Source organism: Puma concolor, chromosome E2 (genome assembly GCF_028749965.1).
Source record: "Puma concolor isolate L17-30 chromosome E2, mPumCon1.1.hap2, whole genome shotgun sequence".
In the NCBI taxonomy this organism is placed as follows: domain Eukaryota; kingdom Metazoa; phylum Chordata; class Mammalia; order Carnivora; family Felidae; genus Puma; species Puma concolor.
The window spans coordinates 49781122-49799488 of record NC_141681.1 but is presented as its reverse complement, the minus strand read 5'-3'; the positions used below and the strand labels follow the sequence as shown (position 1 = coordinate 49799488).

The 18367-nt window shown below is 51.5% G+C and overlaps 1 protein-coding gene across 12 annotated transcripts in view; it reads right to left on the bottom strand.

Moving 5' to 3' along the window:
• Positions 1-2392: 2392 nt before the first annotated feature.
• POU2F2 (POU class 2 homeobox 2) overlaps positions 2393-18367 on the bottom strand; it is a 77206-nt gene continuing 61231 nt past the window's right edge. For 6 of the 12 annotated variants that reach the window (XM_086689914.1, XM_086689915.1, XM_086689912.1 and 3 more), the window contains 10 exons: positions 12208-12313; positions 12028-12119; positions 10246-10407; positions 9870-10011; positions 9631-9779; positions 9353-9529; positions 8011-8077; positions 6588-6789; positions 6373-6446; positions 2393-6113 (listed from right to left, as the gene is read on the bottom strand). In XM_086689914.1, the coding sequence (XP_086546040.1) occupies positions 5782-6113; positions 6373-6446; positions 6588-6789; positions 8011-8077; positions 9353-9529; positions 9631-9779; positions 9870-10011; positions 10246-10407; positions 12028-12119; positions 12208-12313 (1503 nt within the window). In that variant the 3' untranslated portion in view covers positions 2393-5781. The remainder of the gene's footprint in view (positions 6114-6372; positions 6447-6587; positions 6790-8010; positions 8078-9352; positions 9530-9630; positions 9780-9869; positions 10012-10245; positions 10408-12027; positions 12120-12207; positions 12314-18367) is intronic. The other 6 variants (XM_086689913.1, XM_086689919.1, XM_086689920.1 and 3 more) reach the window with 5 other exon arrangements.

The following is an 18367-nucleotide window of genomic DNA, read 5'->3' as shown; positions in this document are numbered from 1 at the left end:
GCCAATTGACGTAGTCAAGCTGGGCACAAAAATTTGAGTGAATGAGTTCATGTCACTCTGAAGAAGAGCGTGCCCTGGACCACCAGACAACTTCGAAGTCGACTGTTTTGAAAGGGTCTTGCTGGTCCTCTGGGGATGGAAGTGGAGGAGGACTCACCGGTTTCCTGACTTTCCCATAGTTCTCATCTATTGAAGACCGTGTGCTAGAGATCTGTCCTAAGCACTTATTACATCATCATCTCATTTAATTCCACAAACCCCACAGGGTAGGTATTGTCCCTACGTTACAGATGAGAACGACATCGAAGGTTATATATGAAAAGTCACATATCTATAAAATGGCAGAACTGAGAAACAAATCCAGATGTTTGAATTCATCCTAAATTCTGAGACTTAGGTCTTCTGATTTGTGAGAACCTGGCTTGGGCCCTCCTTCGGAAACATTTACTGTTTGGACAGAAGTAAAGCCCTCCCCTCCATAGCACACATGTACCCACCACCCTTCCCAGAACACAGAGGAGGCCAAGGGAGAGCAGGCAGCGTTTCTTTCTGTACAGTTTTTACTTTTTTATTTTTTGATGTTGTTCAGATGAATGACACACTCAAGTTACAAAAATGGGGCCTTAAAAGAAGCACATTGTACAATGAACAAGCAGATTGGAGTTAAGAACACTGAAACGCTAACCCGCTACCACGAGAAGAGACAGGGTGGGGGGGACAGGATGGGGAGGGAGGGGCTACCAACACAGGGGTCAGACAGAACTGAAAGTGGGGCTGACTTGCTGAGAACGGATGAAAGGCAGGTCTCCTCCAGGGCCTACTCAATTTCCAGATGCCCTTCCTGGTCTCCCTTGCCCACTACTAGCCACCTCCACCCCTCCCCATTCCAACCTGGTCATCCGAATGAGTAGGTGAGAGACACCCACCCCAGAAAGGGCTGAGCCACTCAGATCTTTACAAGGTGGGTGGTCATCTTGCCCTATTCCAGGCTTGGATTTGGGAGCTGGTGGTGGCAGCAGTGGGATAAGAAGCCAGAAAGGAACTAGCAGAGAGAGGAGTTGATCAAAGATCAGGCCCCTGCTTTTCCCCCAAAGACTCCTTGCCCCTTTCCCACCCCACCATGATCCAAAGGCCCTCTCTACAAGTGGAGAGAGGCCCCCAGTCACCCTGCAATTATGTAAATAAATAAATACTGAGCCCCTGGGCTTGGAGGACAGGCTGGGGGAGGGGCAGCAGGGATAGAGGAGAGGATGGGGAGGCAGTAGGGAGGGGTCACAGACATAGTAAATAGTTGTCTCCGTCCCAGCAACACTTCTCTCTAGATTTTCCTCTCCTTTTTGTGTTTGTTTAACAAGGAGCTAACATTTCAAGGACAAATACTTAAAAATATACATTATTTTTTCTTTTTTTTTCGCCTTTGTCATCGTCATCTTGCTTTGGAGACTGCTGAGGTCAAAGTTCAAACCGCACGCAGGAACTGCGGCTTGGAGTTTTTGTGTATTTTTTTTAATTTTTATTTTTTAATTTTTTTCACTTTTTTTTCCAACGTATAAAAAGGTAGCGGAGTTGTCTGTGGGTTTTTTTTTTTTTTTTTAAATGGTTAAATCTTTGGTTTGTTTCTTTTTTCTCTTGGAGGCCTTTATCTCTCGCACTTGCCTTTCCCACTCAGAGGCCAGTGGGGGCCCGCGTGTCTCAATCTTGCTCAGTCTGTCTCACTCTCTCTCTCTCACTCAGTTCCCCCTACCCTGGGCTAAAGGGAGAGAGAGGCACCCTGGGATTCGGGTGGGCCAGGAAATTAGTCAGGCCAAGAGGTCAGTCGCCTACTTGGCTAATCCCTTACCCTGTCTTCCCAGGGCAAGGGGCTTGGAGACCCTCTCTTGGCCCTCCCAAGGGAGAAGATGTCTGGGAAACTCATACCCTTCCCCCACCCCCCACTCCTGATCTTAGCCTCAACTCATACAGGGTTTGGGTTCCCCATTTCCACCCACCCCCACTTATACCCCCAGCCCCTCCCTCCCATTTCCAGCCCCACCCTCCCAGAAGAGAACAGAGAGAGGTGTTTTAGTTACTGGCATTTCTTTTTTTTCTTTTTCTTTTTTTTTTTTTTTGGCACAAAAGGCCCACCATTAGGGTAGACCCATTCTCTGTCCCTCCCTCAAGTAGGAGGTCAGGGCTGGGGAGAAGAGAAATTCAGAAGGCTCCCCCTTTCTCCAATCCACTCATCTTCCTCTCTTTCTAGCCCAGGCCCCTGGCCCCCCACCTCAGACATCTCACCTAGCCCAGAGCCTGGTTTGGGGTCTCCCTCCCCATCCTCCACATAAAGTCCCCCAGCCCCCCAACTCTCTCGCTCACACACAGACACACGGACACAGGCTCTGTACAGACCACAAAATAAAAACGATGAGATAGTTTTGTTTCCCGGAGTCGAGACAGGGGGTACTGGAGTGGAAGGGGCAGAGCGGGGTGGGGGGCATGAATTCCCCCATTACCTTCCCAACCCTGGCTCTCTCCAGCCCCCCAGCCCCTTGCCCTGGCTGGCCCCCAGCCAACGATATTTGGTTTCCTTTTTTTAACATTAAAGTTCTATGAGGTATTTGGTGCCTTATCTCGAGTCCTCGGGGGAGGGGGGCCCAGGGGGGAGACCTGGGGCACACTTGCCCCTCCCTCCCTCCCACCCCCTTCCCAATATTTGGTTTCACAGCTGTAGTTAAAGCTTGGGATTTGGTTATTTTTCCCCTCCCAGGAATTTTCTTTTTTTCTTGTTTTTCTTTTCCCAGTTATGGGGGTTGGATGGGGAGGGTCCCCACCACCCCCGGCTGCACAGGGGTCCCTCCACCAGTGTCAGGGCATCGGCCCCATCCCTGCCCCCTGCTTCCTCCTCTCCTCTCTGCCCCACTCCCCCCACATCGGGGTGGGGGAGAGGTCCCAGGTGGCAGGACTTGATGGGGAGGAAGCAGGATGAAGTGGGTGGTGGTGAGTCCTGGATTTTCTTTCCTTTTTTTTTTTTTCTTTTTCTTTTTTTTTTTTTTTTTTGGTTTTTTTTTTTTTTGTGTGTTTTTTGTTTTTGTTTTTGTTTTTTTGGTCTAGAATCATAGTTTTTGTCTGAGTCATCTCCACCATGCCTTCCATGCTGCCTGTCTTCTCGGAGGGGTTTTTGGTCGTAATTCCTTTCACTTTGCTCTGCTCAAATGTCCTTCCTATCTGTTCAGGAGCCCTTGGCCCCCCTCTCCACCCTTGGGCTGGGGCCCAGGCCCTCTCGCCAGTCCCTTCTCTTCAGGAAATAAAAATGGACACACTCAGAGGTAGGGTAAGGGCAGGGAGTCGGTTCAGCAGAGAAGCTTACATTCCGGTGAGGACGGGTCGATGGCACACCAGGCCCGGCGGTGCCAGGGCGGGAGGGGCGGCCACTCCGCCGCTGCCCAGACAAGGCACCCCGAGACCCCCGAAACAGCCGAGTCTCTGCCGTCTCCGTGGCCCAGCCCAACAGTTTCATCTCCCGGGTGGGAGAAGGGAGACAAGAAAGAAAGGGAGAACGCTGAGGCCTCGGGGCCCAGGGCGGCATCCGCCTCTCCTCCGAGTGTCCAGCGGCACCCTCTGGCTCCCGTGTGCGCTGCCCGGCGGGGGCCAGGCCTCTGATTTCCATGGCTCGCGTCCTTCACAGCAACACTTTGGTTTGAGGAGAGACACAGCAAGGTGGGGATTGAGAGAGGTGAGAGGGAAGCGAAGGAAGAGGGAGAGAGGGAAGCAGAGAGAGAACAGACTGAAGAGAACAGAAAAAGAAATCAAAGGAGGAATCAAACCGCCCGAAAGTTTGTTCGTTTTCCTTCGTCCATTCTTTTTGCTTTCTCATTCCTTTCTTCCTGTTTGTTTGTTTTTTTTTTTTTTTTTAAAGCTTTTTCAGTTGATTGGGGGGCAGGGAGCTTGGGGCTCTTCACCCCTGTCCCTGACCGCCCTCTCTCAGCCCTGCCCACCCGCTTCCATCCGCCCTGGCTGAGGGACAGGCCCTGCCCCAGCCTCCCCCTCCGGCTTTCCCGAAGACGACGTCCATGAGGTATTTGTGAAGAGAAAGAAGCGTCTGTCCTTCCATCCGCCTTGGGGACCAAGGGCCTGGACCACTGGCGCAGGGACTTGGTTCCACCTCGCGGCTCCTTCTTATTCTTGAAGAGTCCTCATCTTCTTTCCCTTAAATATATATATATCTATAAATTCTTTTTTTTTTCTAGTTTTAATTTATTGTTTGTTTGGTTTTTTTTGTTTTTTGTGTTTTTTTTTGGTTCAAAACTTTGTCGGCCTCCACAATAGCAGGAGGGCAAAAGTGGCTCCCAGCGATGTCTCTCCTCTGTCCGTCGAGATGTGTCCAGGGCTGGGCAAACAGGGGTCCAGCCAACACTCGAGGGAAGTCTTGTGGGAGTGGTGGCCACCACAGCGCCCTCTCGGATGGGGACCACAGATCATGGCACTGTCCCCGCCACATGGACCCTGATGGGGATGCCACCTCGAGGAACCCCACCACTGGGGTGCGTGCGTGTATATATGTGTGTGGGGGGGGGGAGAGGAAGAGGCATCTGCCAGTATCAGAGGGGCATAGGGTGGGAAGAGCGAGGTGAGTTCTCTTTTTGGTTTCTGGTCAATGTCAAAGAACGTGAAGGATCCCACGGATAGGCACTGGAATATGAATTTTTTTTTTTTTCAGGGAAACTGACAGACGAGGATGGAAAAAAAGACAACTTGAATGCCCTCACCTCATCCCCTCTTGCCTGAAGCTTCCACCTTCCCCTGGGCTGGGGAGGGGGGTAGATTCCAGAGCAGAGGAGGGTGACAGAGTTGAGGGGGGACATGTGAGAGCTAGAACTTCGCAAAACAGCCTAGCCCACCCTTCAAAGGGAAAAGGGGGGAGGTACAAGGGCTGAAAAGTCATCCCAGGCCTGCCCCTGAACTCTCCCCTGGCTGGGGGAGGGGAGGAGGTTAAAGCGAGACCCCCTGCCCAGGTGGGGAGAGTTGGGGGTCGAGGGAAAGGGGGGACACATGGTAGGGACACATTCTGTTGAGCGCAACGCTAAAAATTCTGTACATCCTTTGGATGAAGCTACTGAATATTTGGTGTAAGGTTGTTCAGGCCCTTTCTCTTTCACCTTCTGGAAAAGAACATTTGGCGGGTGGTTCTGGGCCCACCCCATCGGCCCCAGGCTGTGCCCCGTCTTCACTGGCCCAGGGCTGGGGGCTGGGGCTGGAGGCTGGCACATTCTCTTTTGCCTTCTCTGGCCCCCACTGGGGGAGGCAACGTTGGGGGTTGGCCCCACAGCCAGAGGCTCGGCGCGAGGTCCTCCCTGCAGAGGCTTCTCTGCCCCTGGCTGGGGTTCGTATTTGGTGTCGTAGCGGTGAGGGTGAGCACACTGAGGTCTGGCTCGCAACTGGTTTTTGGTTTGGTTTTGTTGGGGGATTTTTGGTTTTGGTTTTTGTTTTTCACCTCTGGTTCCTTTGGGGCAGCTGGTTTCTGTTGTGATTATTTTTGGTTTCTTTTTTGTTGGTTGGTTTCTTTCATTTTCTTTCCTTCTTTCTTTTTGTGTGTGTGTTTTGTTTGGGTTTTTTTTTGTGTTTTTTTTTGTTTTTGTTTTTTTTTTTTGGTTAGTTGGGGTTTTTTGTTTTTGTTTTTGGTCTTTCCTCCCTTGTCACTCCTGTCCAAGGACCCTCGGCCCCACCACTGCTGGCCTCCTCGCCCTCTTCCCAGGCGGGGGACTGAGGTGGGGGTCAGAGGAGTAGGAGGGGAGGCAAGGTGGGCCCTCACTCGGGCTTGGACCCTGCCTCGGGGCCCCCGGGGCCTCCAGGGGTCTGTGCTGCCGCCTCACTGCAAGTGGAGGAGGAGGACGAGGACGAGGAGGAGGACGAGGAGAGGCCTGGAGACTTGCTGGAGATGGAGGCTGCCACGGCCGCAGCCGCTGCCGAGACCAGGCCCACGCCAGGCGGGGCGCTGAGCAGGGGCAGCCCAGCGTGGTTCAAGAAGAGCGGCGAGGTCACCAGGCCGGGGCTCCCCGGGGCCGCGCCGGCCGCCCCCAGCACCAGGTTCCCGCTGCCGTCAAGGCTGGTAAGGGGCAGGGTTCCACCAGAGGCCAGGGCTGGTGGGGAGAGAGAGAAGCTGGGCTGGGGGCGCCTTCTGGCATCCTGCCCGCAGCGTCCCCTGTCTTCCCATCTGCCCCACTGATCCCCATCAGCACCCCTCACACCTTCCCCAAAGGTGAGATGGGTATGAAGAGGCGAGCGATGCAGTGAGCAGGGGCAGGATGGCATGGCTGGAGCAGCAATGGGGGGCGGGGGGGCTCGAGGCCCCAGGGGGCCAGGCTGGAGGCGATGGGAGTGACATGAGGCAGCACGCACCTTGGATAGTGGCCAAAGGGTTGTTGCTCATGAGGGCTGGACTCAGCCCGGAGCTCAACCCCACCATTGTGCTTCTGCAAGAGGCAAAGCAGAGGCGTTAGCAGGGGCAGGGACCCGCCGGGCGGCAGAACTGGGGCGCGGCTCCCACCCGGGAAGCAGCGGCGGCGACCCTGCTTCTCTCCCCACAGCCTCCCTAACTGCAGCCGTCCACTTACCCCGTGCTGGGGTTCAGGCCCGACAAGCCGATAGCCGAGTGGCTGCCTTGAGGGCTGGGATTTGTGCTGTTGGTGGTGGCCGGGGGTGGGGGAGTGACAGAGGGGATGGAATTGAGGGGGGGCGCGGCCCCGCCCCCGCCCCCACCCCCTCCGGCTGTCCGGCTGGGGTGGAGCGTCCCCACAGCTGAGGATAAGGTAGTAACTGCCAGAGAGAGACAGAGATGGAGACTTGAGCTTCCACTCGTCCTCCTCAGAGGACCCCGGGTCGACTCCGGCTCGTCTTGCGGCCCAGCTCGTATCTCCTCCGGAGGAACAGACAGGCCTCCCGCCCTCTCTGCCCACAGCCCCGGTGACAGCAACCGCTAATCGCAGTGTGAGCAGCTGCCATGCACTGAGCCGAGCCCTGTGCCCAGTGCGCTCACACGGTGCGAACCCCGCCCCGAACCTCAGCGCCGGCTCCCCCTCTCCGGCGGACCGAACCGGGCGCCCTGAAGACCACGCCCTGTGGCTCCCTCTGGGGGCCAGGCAGGGGGTTGCGGCTGTGCGCGCCGAGGAGGACGGGGCTGGGAGCCCAGACTCAGGCCAGACAGCCAAGGCAGTAATTTCCTGACTGTTATGCCCCACCTGTACCCTTGGACGAGTGCCTTTACCTCTCTGGTCTTCAGTTCCCTGGTGTGGAAAATGGGCATAATAATAGAAGCTACTTCATTAAAAGGGTGTGAAGATAAAGTGAGTTAATATTCTTTCTAACGAGTTTAGATAGTGCCAGGCACACCCTTACTACTTTATAAAGTTCCACTTATTATTTCTCAACGTGAGAAAAATCAATATGGCGGGTTTTTTTTATCCCTTTTTTACTTTATTTATTTCAGTAATCTCTACACTCAATGCGGGGCTTGATCTCACGACCCCAAGATCAAGAGCTACTCTACTGCCTGAGCCAGCCAGGCTCCCGTTACACATGCCCTGCCCCAGGAAGGCAGCAAGGGGGGCTTTATGCACAAGTAGCCGTGTGTATATGTATGTGTGTATTACACACACCCAAATACTTATACATACTCTTATATGTACATATTCACGTATATAGCTTTGTAGGTATTATACATTCACAATCATTTTATAAAAAACTGAGGCTCAGAGAGGTAAAGTCACTTCTGGAGTTCACATAGTTTAAAATGTCAGGAACAGAACCCAAGTTCAACTTTCAGCAACCCCAAGCTTTTCTCATATGAAATCCTGGAGCAGATGAAAGCTGAACTGCTCCCGCAAGGAGGGGTAAGGTCACCCTCTCCCCTCTGTGCCCCCTGCCTCCCTCATCCCCAAGCTCAGCCTTGAGGCCCACAGGCACCCTAAGCCACTAGAAAAACCGGTGCCTGCACTGTGTCCTCCCAATGCCCCCTCACGGGCTTCTGCCCTCCCTGACCTGTTGTGCTCAGACTGCTGGAAGCTTGGGACAATGGCAAGGTCCCGGCGCCCCCTTGGGGTGTGACCTGGGGAGAGAGGAAAGAAGGCATGGTTAGGCCACTTTCCCAGCAGCCCCCATGATACTCTCTGACGGTAAGACCCCCGTTCATCTGCCCCCAGGCTGGGGAGAGAAGGGGCTTTGGGCACAATGCTATGCTTGTATTATGCCAAGTTCTTTCCATCATATCTATCTTAGCATCTTCCTAAGTGATCCTGAGCCACAGGGAGGAAATAATCATCAACTGAGAGTGTTCCCCCACCTCTCTTCTGACACCAACCAGTTGCAGGTCTGAAGTGCACGTGTGCACGTGTATGTGTGTGTGTGTGTGGGGGGGGGTTATGATGACCAGGGGTGTCTCTGCATCAGAGTGTTGCGATGTCACATTGCCTTGATTTTCTGGAACCACCCAGCAGCCTCCTTCTTGGCCTCCGTGCCTCCAGTCTCATGCTTCCATCAGCTCTAGAAACCTCACTCTTAATGTGACCCTCTCCCTCCTCTGCTCAAAACTCTTCCTCAGCTCCTCACCGCCTAAGGTTCAAGTTCGAGCTCCTCAGCATGTTACTTGGGAGTCTGGCCCCCGCCTATCCCCTACCCCTACTCATATACATATACATTCCCACTCCAACCACATTAAATTGCACTGGAGTTCCTCAGATTGGGCTCAGCACACCCAGGCTTCCAGGTCTTTTTGCACAGCAGCCCCTTGCCTGGGCTTCACGGGGCTGGCTACCTCTCCCTTGTCCTTTATAACTCAGCTCGGATGGTCCCTTCTTCCTCCATACCAGGGAGGGGTGGGATGCTCCTCTGGGCCCCTTGTTCCTCGCTGTAGTGTCGCAGCCCTTTCCACACTAGATGCAATGAAAGGGTGTCCCAGTGTGTCTGATCCCAAGTGGGTCTGCGTGCTGCGGTGGGCCTGAGTGTATACTCAGTATGTAATGCTGTCCCTGCCTGCCTCTGTGTGGTTGTGAACCTGTGTGTGTGGGAGTACCTCCATCCCCTACCTGGGATCCATCCCTGTGAGGCCCCGCCCTGTGATAACTGTTTTTGGCTACGTCGGTGTGTGTCTGTGGGTGCCTGCATCTCTCACATAAGACCGCAGTTCCTTGGAAACTGTGTCCCTGTGTGACTATGCTTTATCCATGTGACAGACGGTCCCCAAGGGTGAGTCTTCCTGCCTCCGTGCCAGGCACTGTGGGCCACCAAGTAGGCCTGGCTTCACAGAAGCGCCTGCCTAGGGGCGGGGGTCTCCCAGAGCCTGCCAGAGCTTTATGCCCCCACCCCCTAGAAGCGTTCTCGGTACCAGATGGGGGCTGTAGCTGGCCGGCTTCCCCGGGCTGGGCAACATGGGGGCTGCGCTGCAGGGGTTGATGCGTTTTTCCTTCTGGCGCCGGTTGCAGAACCAGACGCGGATCACCTCCTTCTCCATGTGCAGCTGCTCCGCGATCAGCAGGATCTCCTCTGAGGTAGGCTTCTGGTTCTGCGGGCAGAAGGGCTCCGTTAACCGCAGGTCCGACCCCCTCCCTCCTCGGCCCCCATCCCCGCCGGCCGTCAGGGCCGCCATGGAGGCCGGGGTCTCACCGCTAGAAAACTCTTCTCTAAGGCGAAGCGGACGTTTGTCTCAATGCTGGTCCTCTTCTTGCGTCTCCGGCCGGGGAGCCCGTCGAAACCCAGGCTGGGGCTGCTCAGCTGGTTGGGACTGGGCAGACTTGAGTCCACAGACATAGTCTCTGTGCCCGGGAGGAGACGGGGAGCATGAGAGGGCGCCTCCCGCGCGCACAGCCGCCCGCCCGCTCTGGGAGCCCCAGCGCGATCCCAACCTGCGTCATTGAGCCACTTCTCCAGGAGGGGCTTGAGTTTGCACATGTTCTTGAAGCTCAGGTTGAGGGCCTCGAAACGGGAGATGGTCGTCTGGCTAAAGTCGTTGCCGTAGAGCTTGCCCATGGCCAGGCCCACGTCACCCTGGCCCAGTGGGGCGGGAATGGGAAGGCGGTCAGGGCCAGACCTCTGGGCCACACCCTGGCCCCGCCCACCAGCCGACTTCGGCCTCTCGGCCCGCCCACCACCTGGCCACGCCCCCCGGCTCAGGCGTTGGGTAGCGGGTGCCCAAGAGAGGCGTGGCCCGTGCCTCGCCCACCACCTGGCCAGGCCCAGTCACCCTCTGCCCATAGCCCGTCCTGCCCGGTGGCCCCAGACCTGCGTGAAGCCCAGCTTGATGCGGCGCTGCTTGAAGGTGCGGGCGAACTGCTCCAGCTCCTCCAGGTCACTGGGCTCCTCGGGGTGGGATGGTGGCTCCAAGCATTTGGGGGGCTGCGGGTGCGAGAGGTGCGGGTCGGGCAGCGTGGGGCGGGTCACGGCCTGGTGGGGTCGGCAGGAGGGTGGGATGCAGGGCCAAGGACCGGGATGGGGCTCAGCAACGGCTGCGCGGTTCCCCCTCCCTCCCTCCCTCCCTCCCTCCCTCCCTCCCTCCCTGCCGTCCAGCCTCTTCCTGCTCACTCTCCTCTACCTGTCCCCAGGAGGCTGATCCACACTCATTGTCAGTCCCCAGCAAAGAGACACTCTGCTTCTCCACTAGGGTCCTCTCACTGCCTGGAACTCTCTGCACATACCCCCACCCCCAGCCTGCAAACTCCCAGAAAGGAGCAGCCAGCTCCTTTAATAATAATCCTTCATGATTCTTTACGGATTTCAACGCTCCCTCCTACCCATTTTTTTTTTAACACCCCTTTCAAAAACTATGAACTATTTCAGGGCTTTTTCCCCCGGGGGTGGGGGGTGGGTGGGATGCGGGCCATGGTTTTATCCTTCTCTCAGGCAGGGAATCAAGCACTGTGCTACCGAATTCCAGGTAACTCAGGCAAGTTTCTTAAAATCTCCCTGGGCCTCCGTTTTCCCCTCTGCAGGATGGAAATAATTGTGGCTGCTCTACTGAACCCATGGGGTTATTGGGAGAATCCGGTTCAAGGTTGCAAATTAAGTGAAAGTATTTTTATTTTTACTTTTTTAAAGTGAAAGTATTTTTTAAAGTAGATGGGGAGGGTGACTGGGGGATTTACAAAGAAGCAACTGCTCTCTCTCTCTCTCTCTCTGGAATGCTTCATTTCCCTAAAAATAAAAGATCTGAAGCAGGTGGTGAGTGCAGCCACGTTGGTCACAAAAATCCTTGATCCATTACCTGAATGCTGGGGCCAGATGTGTTTTGGAATTCAGAAATTTTGCAGATTTTAGAAAGCCTACATGGGCACATATCAGAAATAAGGTGACCCCCCCATCAGGGTCAAGGCATCACCCCATAATTGAGCACATCAACAGCCTCCAGCAAAGCAGGACTATCACACAGGAGGGAGGAAGGAAAGCCACACTCCTTGCCCCAGGTCTAGAGGGGTTTGGCAGCCAAATGACTTCTGGTCTCACATTACAAAAACAGCTTGGTTTTCCAAGCATTTTGGATTTCAGAATTGCAGCTCAGCCCTGTATTAGTCCCTACATTTGGGGGGCTTTCTGAAATTGTTCATATTTTTTGAAAGGACTGTTAAAAAAATGGGTAGGAGGGAGCGTTGAAATCCGTAAAGAATCATGAAGGATTATTATTAAAGTCTAGAAGCCAGTCAGCAAACTGAAAGGCCAGGCCACAGCCTATAGGTTTTTTGTGTACTTAGGCACGTGTGCATTTTGGGACAGCAGGGGTCAGATCAAAATCATTCATCAGGTTTCTCAAAGGAGTCCATGTGTCTGAAAGGGCTAAGAGCCACTGGCCTGGCTGACACCCCTCATTCTGTGGAGGAAGAAGCTGACCCAGACAGGGAGAGCAGCTTGACTGAGGTCCCATAGCAAATCAGTGGCACAGCAGGGCTGGACCCCAGATCTCCTGACTCCTGTCCTGGCCCTGATAGTTGTGGGGAGGGTCAAAGGGAGAGGAGGCCCTCTCCTTCCCACCCCTGCTCACCCAGCCTGGCACACGCGGGGGGACATTCTCACCTGCGTGGGCAGCCCGGCCCGGGGCTGGGAGGTCAGAAGAGCTCCCTGGGTTTGCTGAGGTAGCTGGAAGAGATTTGGCGTCGGTAGCAGGCCTGGAGAGACAAGGGGAATGCACGGGGTGAGGGGGGAGGGAGAGTTTTGTGGAAACATCGTCAGGGACCCATCCTGGTGGGACCTTACCTGGCTGACTCTGCTGGGCCTGCGGCAGCAGGAACTGAGCGGGTGGCTGGAGGTGGTGACCCGGCACAAGCACCAGCTGCTGAAGCTGGAGGAGCTGCTGTATGTCCTGGCAGGGAGGGGGGTGGACAGAAAGACAGCCTGAGTCCCGGCCCGGCTCCATCTGCATGGCCTGCCCTGGCTCCGGGCAGCGGGCAGCGGGCAGCGGGCAGCGAGGGATAGAACCTGGTCTCTGAATGGCGCCCCTGAGCTAAGGGCACCCAGGAGGCTTCCCCCAACCCCGTGGCTACCAGAGCGTCCTATCTGGGCTGTCCCGGGAGGGCTCGCTCTTTATTTACCTTTTCTTTCTTGAAGAAATATTTGCCTTGTCTTACATTCCCACAGAACAAATAGCATCGTTTAAAAATGTAAATCAGACCAACTCTTCCCTCCTTTTTAAAACACTCAAGGCAAATGATAATCATGTCTGGAATTACCTTTAAAACACTCCAGCAAATAGTGAGTGAGTAAATTGGTTCAACCACTTTGAAAGACTCTTTGGTAATGTTATGGTTTGAATTGTGTCCTCCCCTCAGAAGATAGGTAGGAATCCTAACCCCCAGAACCCTGGAGGGGTTCACATATATGTGAACCACATATATTTGTGCTCCATGTATATTTGTCAGATAAACCAACACTGATGCTTCATAATTTATTCAACAACTTTTATGCGCAGTTGAAAATTATGTCACTTAGAGTGACATTATTTTGCCTTCGGGGAAACAGAGGGATGACTCATGCCCCTCAATTCCTCCCAGTGCTATTATTATTCCAAAGACCAATTTAATGTCCTAGGAAGTAAACAAGCTGAGGAAAAGGTCAAGATGATCAAGGTAGAACTAAGTCTTCAGGATGGGTCCTAATCCGATATGACAGGTATCTATAGGGTAAGGGGGAGTTTGGACACAGAGACAAACATGCACAGAGGGCAGGCACTGTGAAGAGACCCAGAGAGAAGACTGGCCAACCTGCCAACACACTAGCTTGGGACTCGGAGCTTCTAGAACTGTGGAATAATGTCTACGGTTTGTTGTTGTTGTTGTTGTTGTTGTTTTTAAATAGGCTTCACGCCCAGTGTGGAGCCCAATGAGGGGCTTGGACTCACAACCCTGAGATCAAGACCTGAGCTGAGATCAAGACCTGAGCTGAGATCAAGAGTCCGATGCTTAACCCACGGAGCCACCCAGGCGCCCCTAAATTTCTGTTAAGACAGCCAGTTTGTAGTCATTTGGTAGGACAGCCCTAGCAGACAAATACTGGCACTGTTTATGAAAGCCGAGCCTACGCCTGCCTCATGACCCAGTGGTGCCACGCCAGGGTATAAGCCCCCATAAGTGCATATGTGTGCTCACCAGAAGACATGTATCATAATGTTCACGGCAGAACCATCTGTAATAGCCAAAACCTGAAGAAAGCCCAAGTACCCATCAAGAATCGAATAGGTTGGGGCGCCTGGGTGGCTCAGTTGGCTAAACGTCTGGCTTCAGCTCAGGTCATGATCTCACTGCTTGTGGGTTCGAGCCCCACGTCGGGCTCTGTGCTGACAGCTCAGAGCCTGGAGCCTGCTTCGGATTCTGTGTCTCCCTCTCTCTCTGCCCCTCCCCTGCTCATGCTCTGTCTCTCTCTGTCTCTCAAAAAATAAATAAACGTTAAAAAAAAAGAATTGAATAGGTAAGTAAACTGATTCACTGGAACAACAACGAGAAGGGGCAGTCTACAATCTATAAGAACACACAGCACTATAAACTTCCCAAACATGATACGTGGAAGAAGTTAGACATGATAGAGAACATCCTGTATGGTTCCATTTGCATGATAGAAGTTTGGGAGGTGGAGGTTAGAAGGCATCCCAGGGGCTCCTGGGGAGCTGGCCATATACAGTTCTCAATCTGGGTGCGAGTTACATGGGTGTGCTCAGTTTGTGAGTGTCAGTGATCTGTGCACTTTTAGTATTTGTTATACTTCAATGAAAAAATTTCAAAACCTTTTTATGCTTATTTATTTATTTTGAGAGAGAGAGCGAGCGAGCAAGGGAAGGGCAGAGAGAAAGGGAGAGAGAGAATCCCAAGCAGCTTCCACACTGTCCGCATGGAGCCCAGTGTGGGGCTCGAACTCACAAATTGTGAGATCGTGACCTGAGCCGAAACCAAGAGTTGGACACTTAACCAACTGAGCCACCCAGGTGCCCCCTTTTTTTAAGGGAAAGAGGGAGAGAAAAAAAAAAATCCAGCATCTCCACCAAAAAAGGGAGGAGATAGACGAAACAGGATTGGCAAAATGTTGATATCTATTGAGCTGGGTGAAGGTACATGCAGTTCCTTATATCATACTCCCTACTTTTAGGTTTGAACATTTCCAAAAGAAAAAGCAAGACCCCCTTACACACACATACACAACACTCCAATGGCTTCTTGTAGCCAGAACAATACAATAAAAACTATTCATCTGATCTCTATGGTCCTTAATACTGAAACCTGTCCTAGTCTTCCTACCTCAGGACCTTTGCACGTGCCAAGGTTCCCTCTGCCAGGCAGTTCTAGTTCTTATATTCCTGGACCCTTCTTGTCACTCAGGTCCTCATGTAAAATCACCTCTTCAGAGATATCCTCCTTGATCATCTAATCTAAACCAGCCACCACCATACCTCCTGTTACCTCCATTTCACCTCCTTTATAAGACTTATCACTATCTCAAGGTACCTCTTTTTCTGTTTACGCTTTCACAGTGCATCTCCCTCACTGGTAAGTCAGCTCCACGAGAGTGTGATCTTGATGGTTTTGGTCATCATTATAATCTCAGCATCTAGAATAGCATCTGGCACCCAGTAAGTACTCCACATATATTTGTTGAATGAACCAACACTGATGCTTCATAATTTATTCAACAACTTTTATGCGCAGTTGAAAATTATGTCACTTAGAGTGACATTATTTTGCCTTCGGGGAAACAGAGGGATGAGTCATGACCCTCAATTCCTCCCAATGCTATTATTATTCCAAAGACCAATTTAATGTCCTAGGAAGTAAACAAGCTGAGGAAAAACATAAGTAACTTGACACAAATGGGTTCATTTCTTCAACATATAAAGAGTGATTACAAATCAATAAGAAAATAACTAACAATCCAATAGTAATCTGGCCAACAGGTCTGGTGATTGCCCAGCAAATACAAAGTACATTCAATACAAATTAATGAAAAAATATTCAGATTCACTCACAAGAAGAGAAATATGGCTACAACTGCACTGAGATACTTTTTTTTTTCTCCTATCGGATCAACAAAGAGAACAGCAGCAGTGCATAACATGCTGTGTCGGGGTGTATGAGGAAGCAAACACTCTTAGGTGTCACTGGTGAGAAGATAATTTGGCAATGTCTGTCAGAATTACAAAGGCATATACCCTTTGACCCATTCCACTTCTAGGAATTTATCTTAGAGATACATTCACACTTGTGCAAAGTAATCTCTCTAGAAGGATATTCCTAGCGGCCTGCAGTGTTTTAGCAAAAGAGTGGAAACAAGCTGAATGCATAGCAGTGGGGAATAGGTAAATGAATTAGGGTGGATCTTTATGGTGCAATACTATGCATTCATGAAAAAAAAGGAGGACACTCTTTGTGTCCTGATATGGAACAATCTCCAAGATGTCCTGTTGAGTGGAGAGCTCAAGAGGCATGACAGAGGGTATGATGTGCTGCTGTGTGTGTGTGTGTGTGTGTGTGTGTGTGTGTGTGTGTGTGTTTTAAAGTATATCTAGGTATTCCCTGGGTATGCGTAGACTATACCTGGAAAACTACACCAGAAACTGGCAAGACTGTAAATCCTTCCGTATCTCGAGTTTTGAACATTTACCTAGCCTACATAAAGAAATAAAGCTGTCCCACACCCACTGACCCAATTGAACAGTCACTTCTGCCCAACATCCCTGTTTCTCCAACCATTCCTGTTTCGACTGTTCGAGGCAGTTCCCTGTCTACTGCAAAGGCTTCTGCCTTCTCCGGGTGCTTCAGAAAGTGGACAGAGTACCCAAATGCTCCTGACCTCTTGCTTTGTCACTCTAGCTGCCAGTCATCTAAGAATTCGGCTTAAGGGGTTTGAAGTCCCAATACTCTGTCCTTTGAAACTGTCCATTCTGCCTTCTCTTCCAAGACTCCTCCACCTGATAACTCACATGGCAGCCTCCCTTCCACATGAGGCCTGGCCCCCAAGTGAGTGAACCTTGGGATTCAGCCCCTTCCCTTTACAAAGAACCCTTCCCAGTCCCCATACCTAATTTTGGTTTCATAATTTTGTCTTCTTTTTCTCGGAAAGGCCCTGTACACCTGGGTGGCTCAGCTGGTTGAGTGTCTGACTTCAGCTAAGGTCACGATCTCACAGTTTGTGGGTTCGAGCCCCATGTCGGGCTCTGTGCTGACAGCTCAGAGCCTAGAGCCTGCTTCAGATTCTGTGTCTCCCTCCCTCTCTCTGCCCCTACCCCACTTGAGCTCTGTGTCTCAAAAAAAATAAACATTAAAAAAAAAATTAAGGCCCTGTAACTCATATAAACATCAGGCCCCACAAACTGAACCCACCCTGCTCTAAACTGCAATGCATTTGCTTATATACAGTTTTCCCTCTGCTACACTGAAACTCGAGAAGGCAGAGGCTATGTCTTAGTTTTCTTGCATCCCTGTCCCTCAACACAGTCTGGCAAGCCCCCATTAAATGCACACTGAACTGAATCCAAGAATAAAGCCAGAAATAAAGTCTTATTACCAGTGTTCTTCTGATTAGCTTGCTGATTGCAATATTTGTTAACTACTCTGTCTCCCTAGTGTGACTCAGTGAAAATCCCGCTTTCTCCCCAGACATCTAAAAGAGAGGTGTCTGCAGATTTCTTTCTGAATCAGCAGGGAGAAGAAAAGGGAGGGGGAAATGCACCCAATTTGCAAAAGGTCTCATGGTAAGAAGTCCAAATGAAAAACCCAAACACACCCCCATTCACTGTTACTCAGACCAGAAACTTAGGGATCAGTCCCGACACTCTCCATCCCTTCCTCTCCACCATCCAATATACCTTCAAGTGCTAAAAGTTCTAAACTTTTTTGTGCTCTGAATTATTTGGTGTCTGACAAAACCTACTGGCTCCTTCTCAGAGTTAAAAAAAAAAATGCGTGAAACGGGGAGCCTGGATGGCTCAGTTGGTTAAGCGTCCGACTTCAGCTCAGATCATGATCTCGCGGTTCGTGGGTTTGAGCCCCGTGTTGGGCTCTGTGCTGACAGTCGAGAGCCTGGAGCCTGCTTCGGATTCTGTGTCTCCCTTCCTCTCTGCCCCTCCCTGGCTCACACCCTGTCTGTCTCTCAAAAATAAATATTAAAAATTTTTAATAAAAAGTGCATAAAATGAAATACATAGGATTTCATAGGAAATCAACTGTATTGAAAAAAATCACCAAACATTTTGAATAGATAATAATAATCTTTGGGTTTCTTTACAGCACATTAAATAACAAGGTCAAGCAGTACATCTGATGACTACTGTAATTTCAAAATGATGATGAACGAAAACAATTATTTTAAGGGATCTGTGACAAGGGTATCGAAATATCTTTGTATTCCATTGTCCAAATACTTATACAAAGTCCAAGTACTGCTAATGCTATTGTGGTCTGCTGTCTATATTCATAATAGAAGGAAATTCAACATTTGCAGTTAGAGGATAGAAAAAATTGAGACATAAGCTTTTCCCATCCAAGTTCACGGACTCCCTGGAATTCTATCCACAGCCCCCTCCAGGAGGTTCCTGTTCTGAAATGTTAATTGAACAATAAAGCTTCTACTGGTTTTTATCACATTTGAAACAATTCAACTCCTTGCCCTGACCCTGCATGACCCCGCCTTCCTTGTCTCTCACAACTCTCACTCCCTAACTCTAAGCCAGTCACACTAGTGTCCTTCCTGTTACTGAACCCAGAAGAGGTTCCCACCTCAGGGCCTTTGCACATGCTGTCCACCCCCCCCCTTCTTGATCTGCACATGACTGGCCCCTCTTCATCATTCAAGTCTCTGTAAAATGCCCCCTCCTGAGAGAAGCCTCCCTTCTCTACCTGCTTTGATGAGTCTTCCTCTCCTCAATGTCTATTAC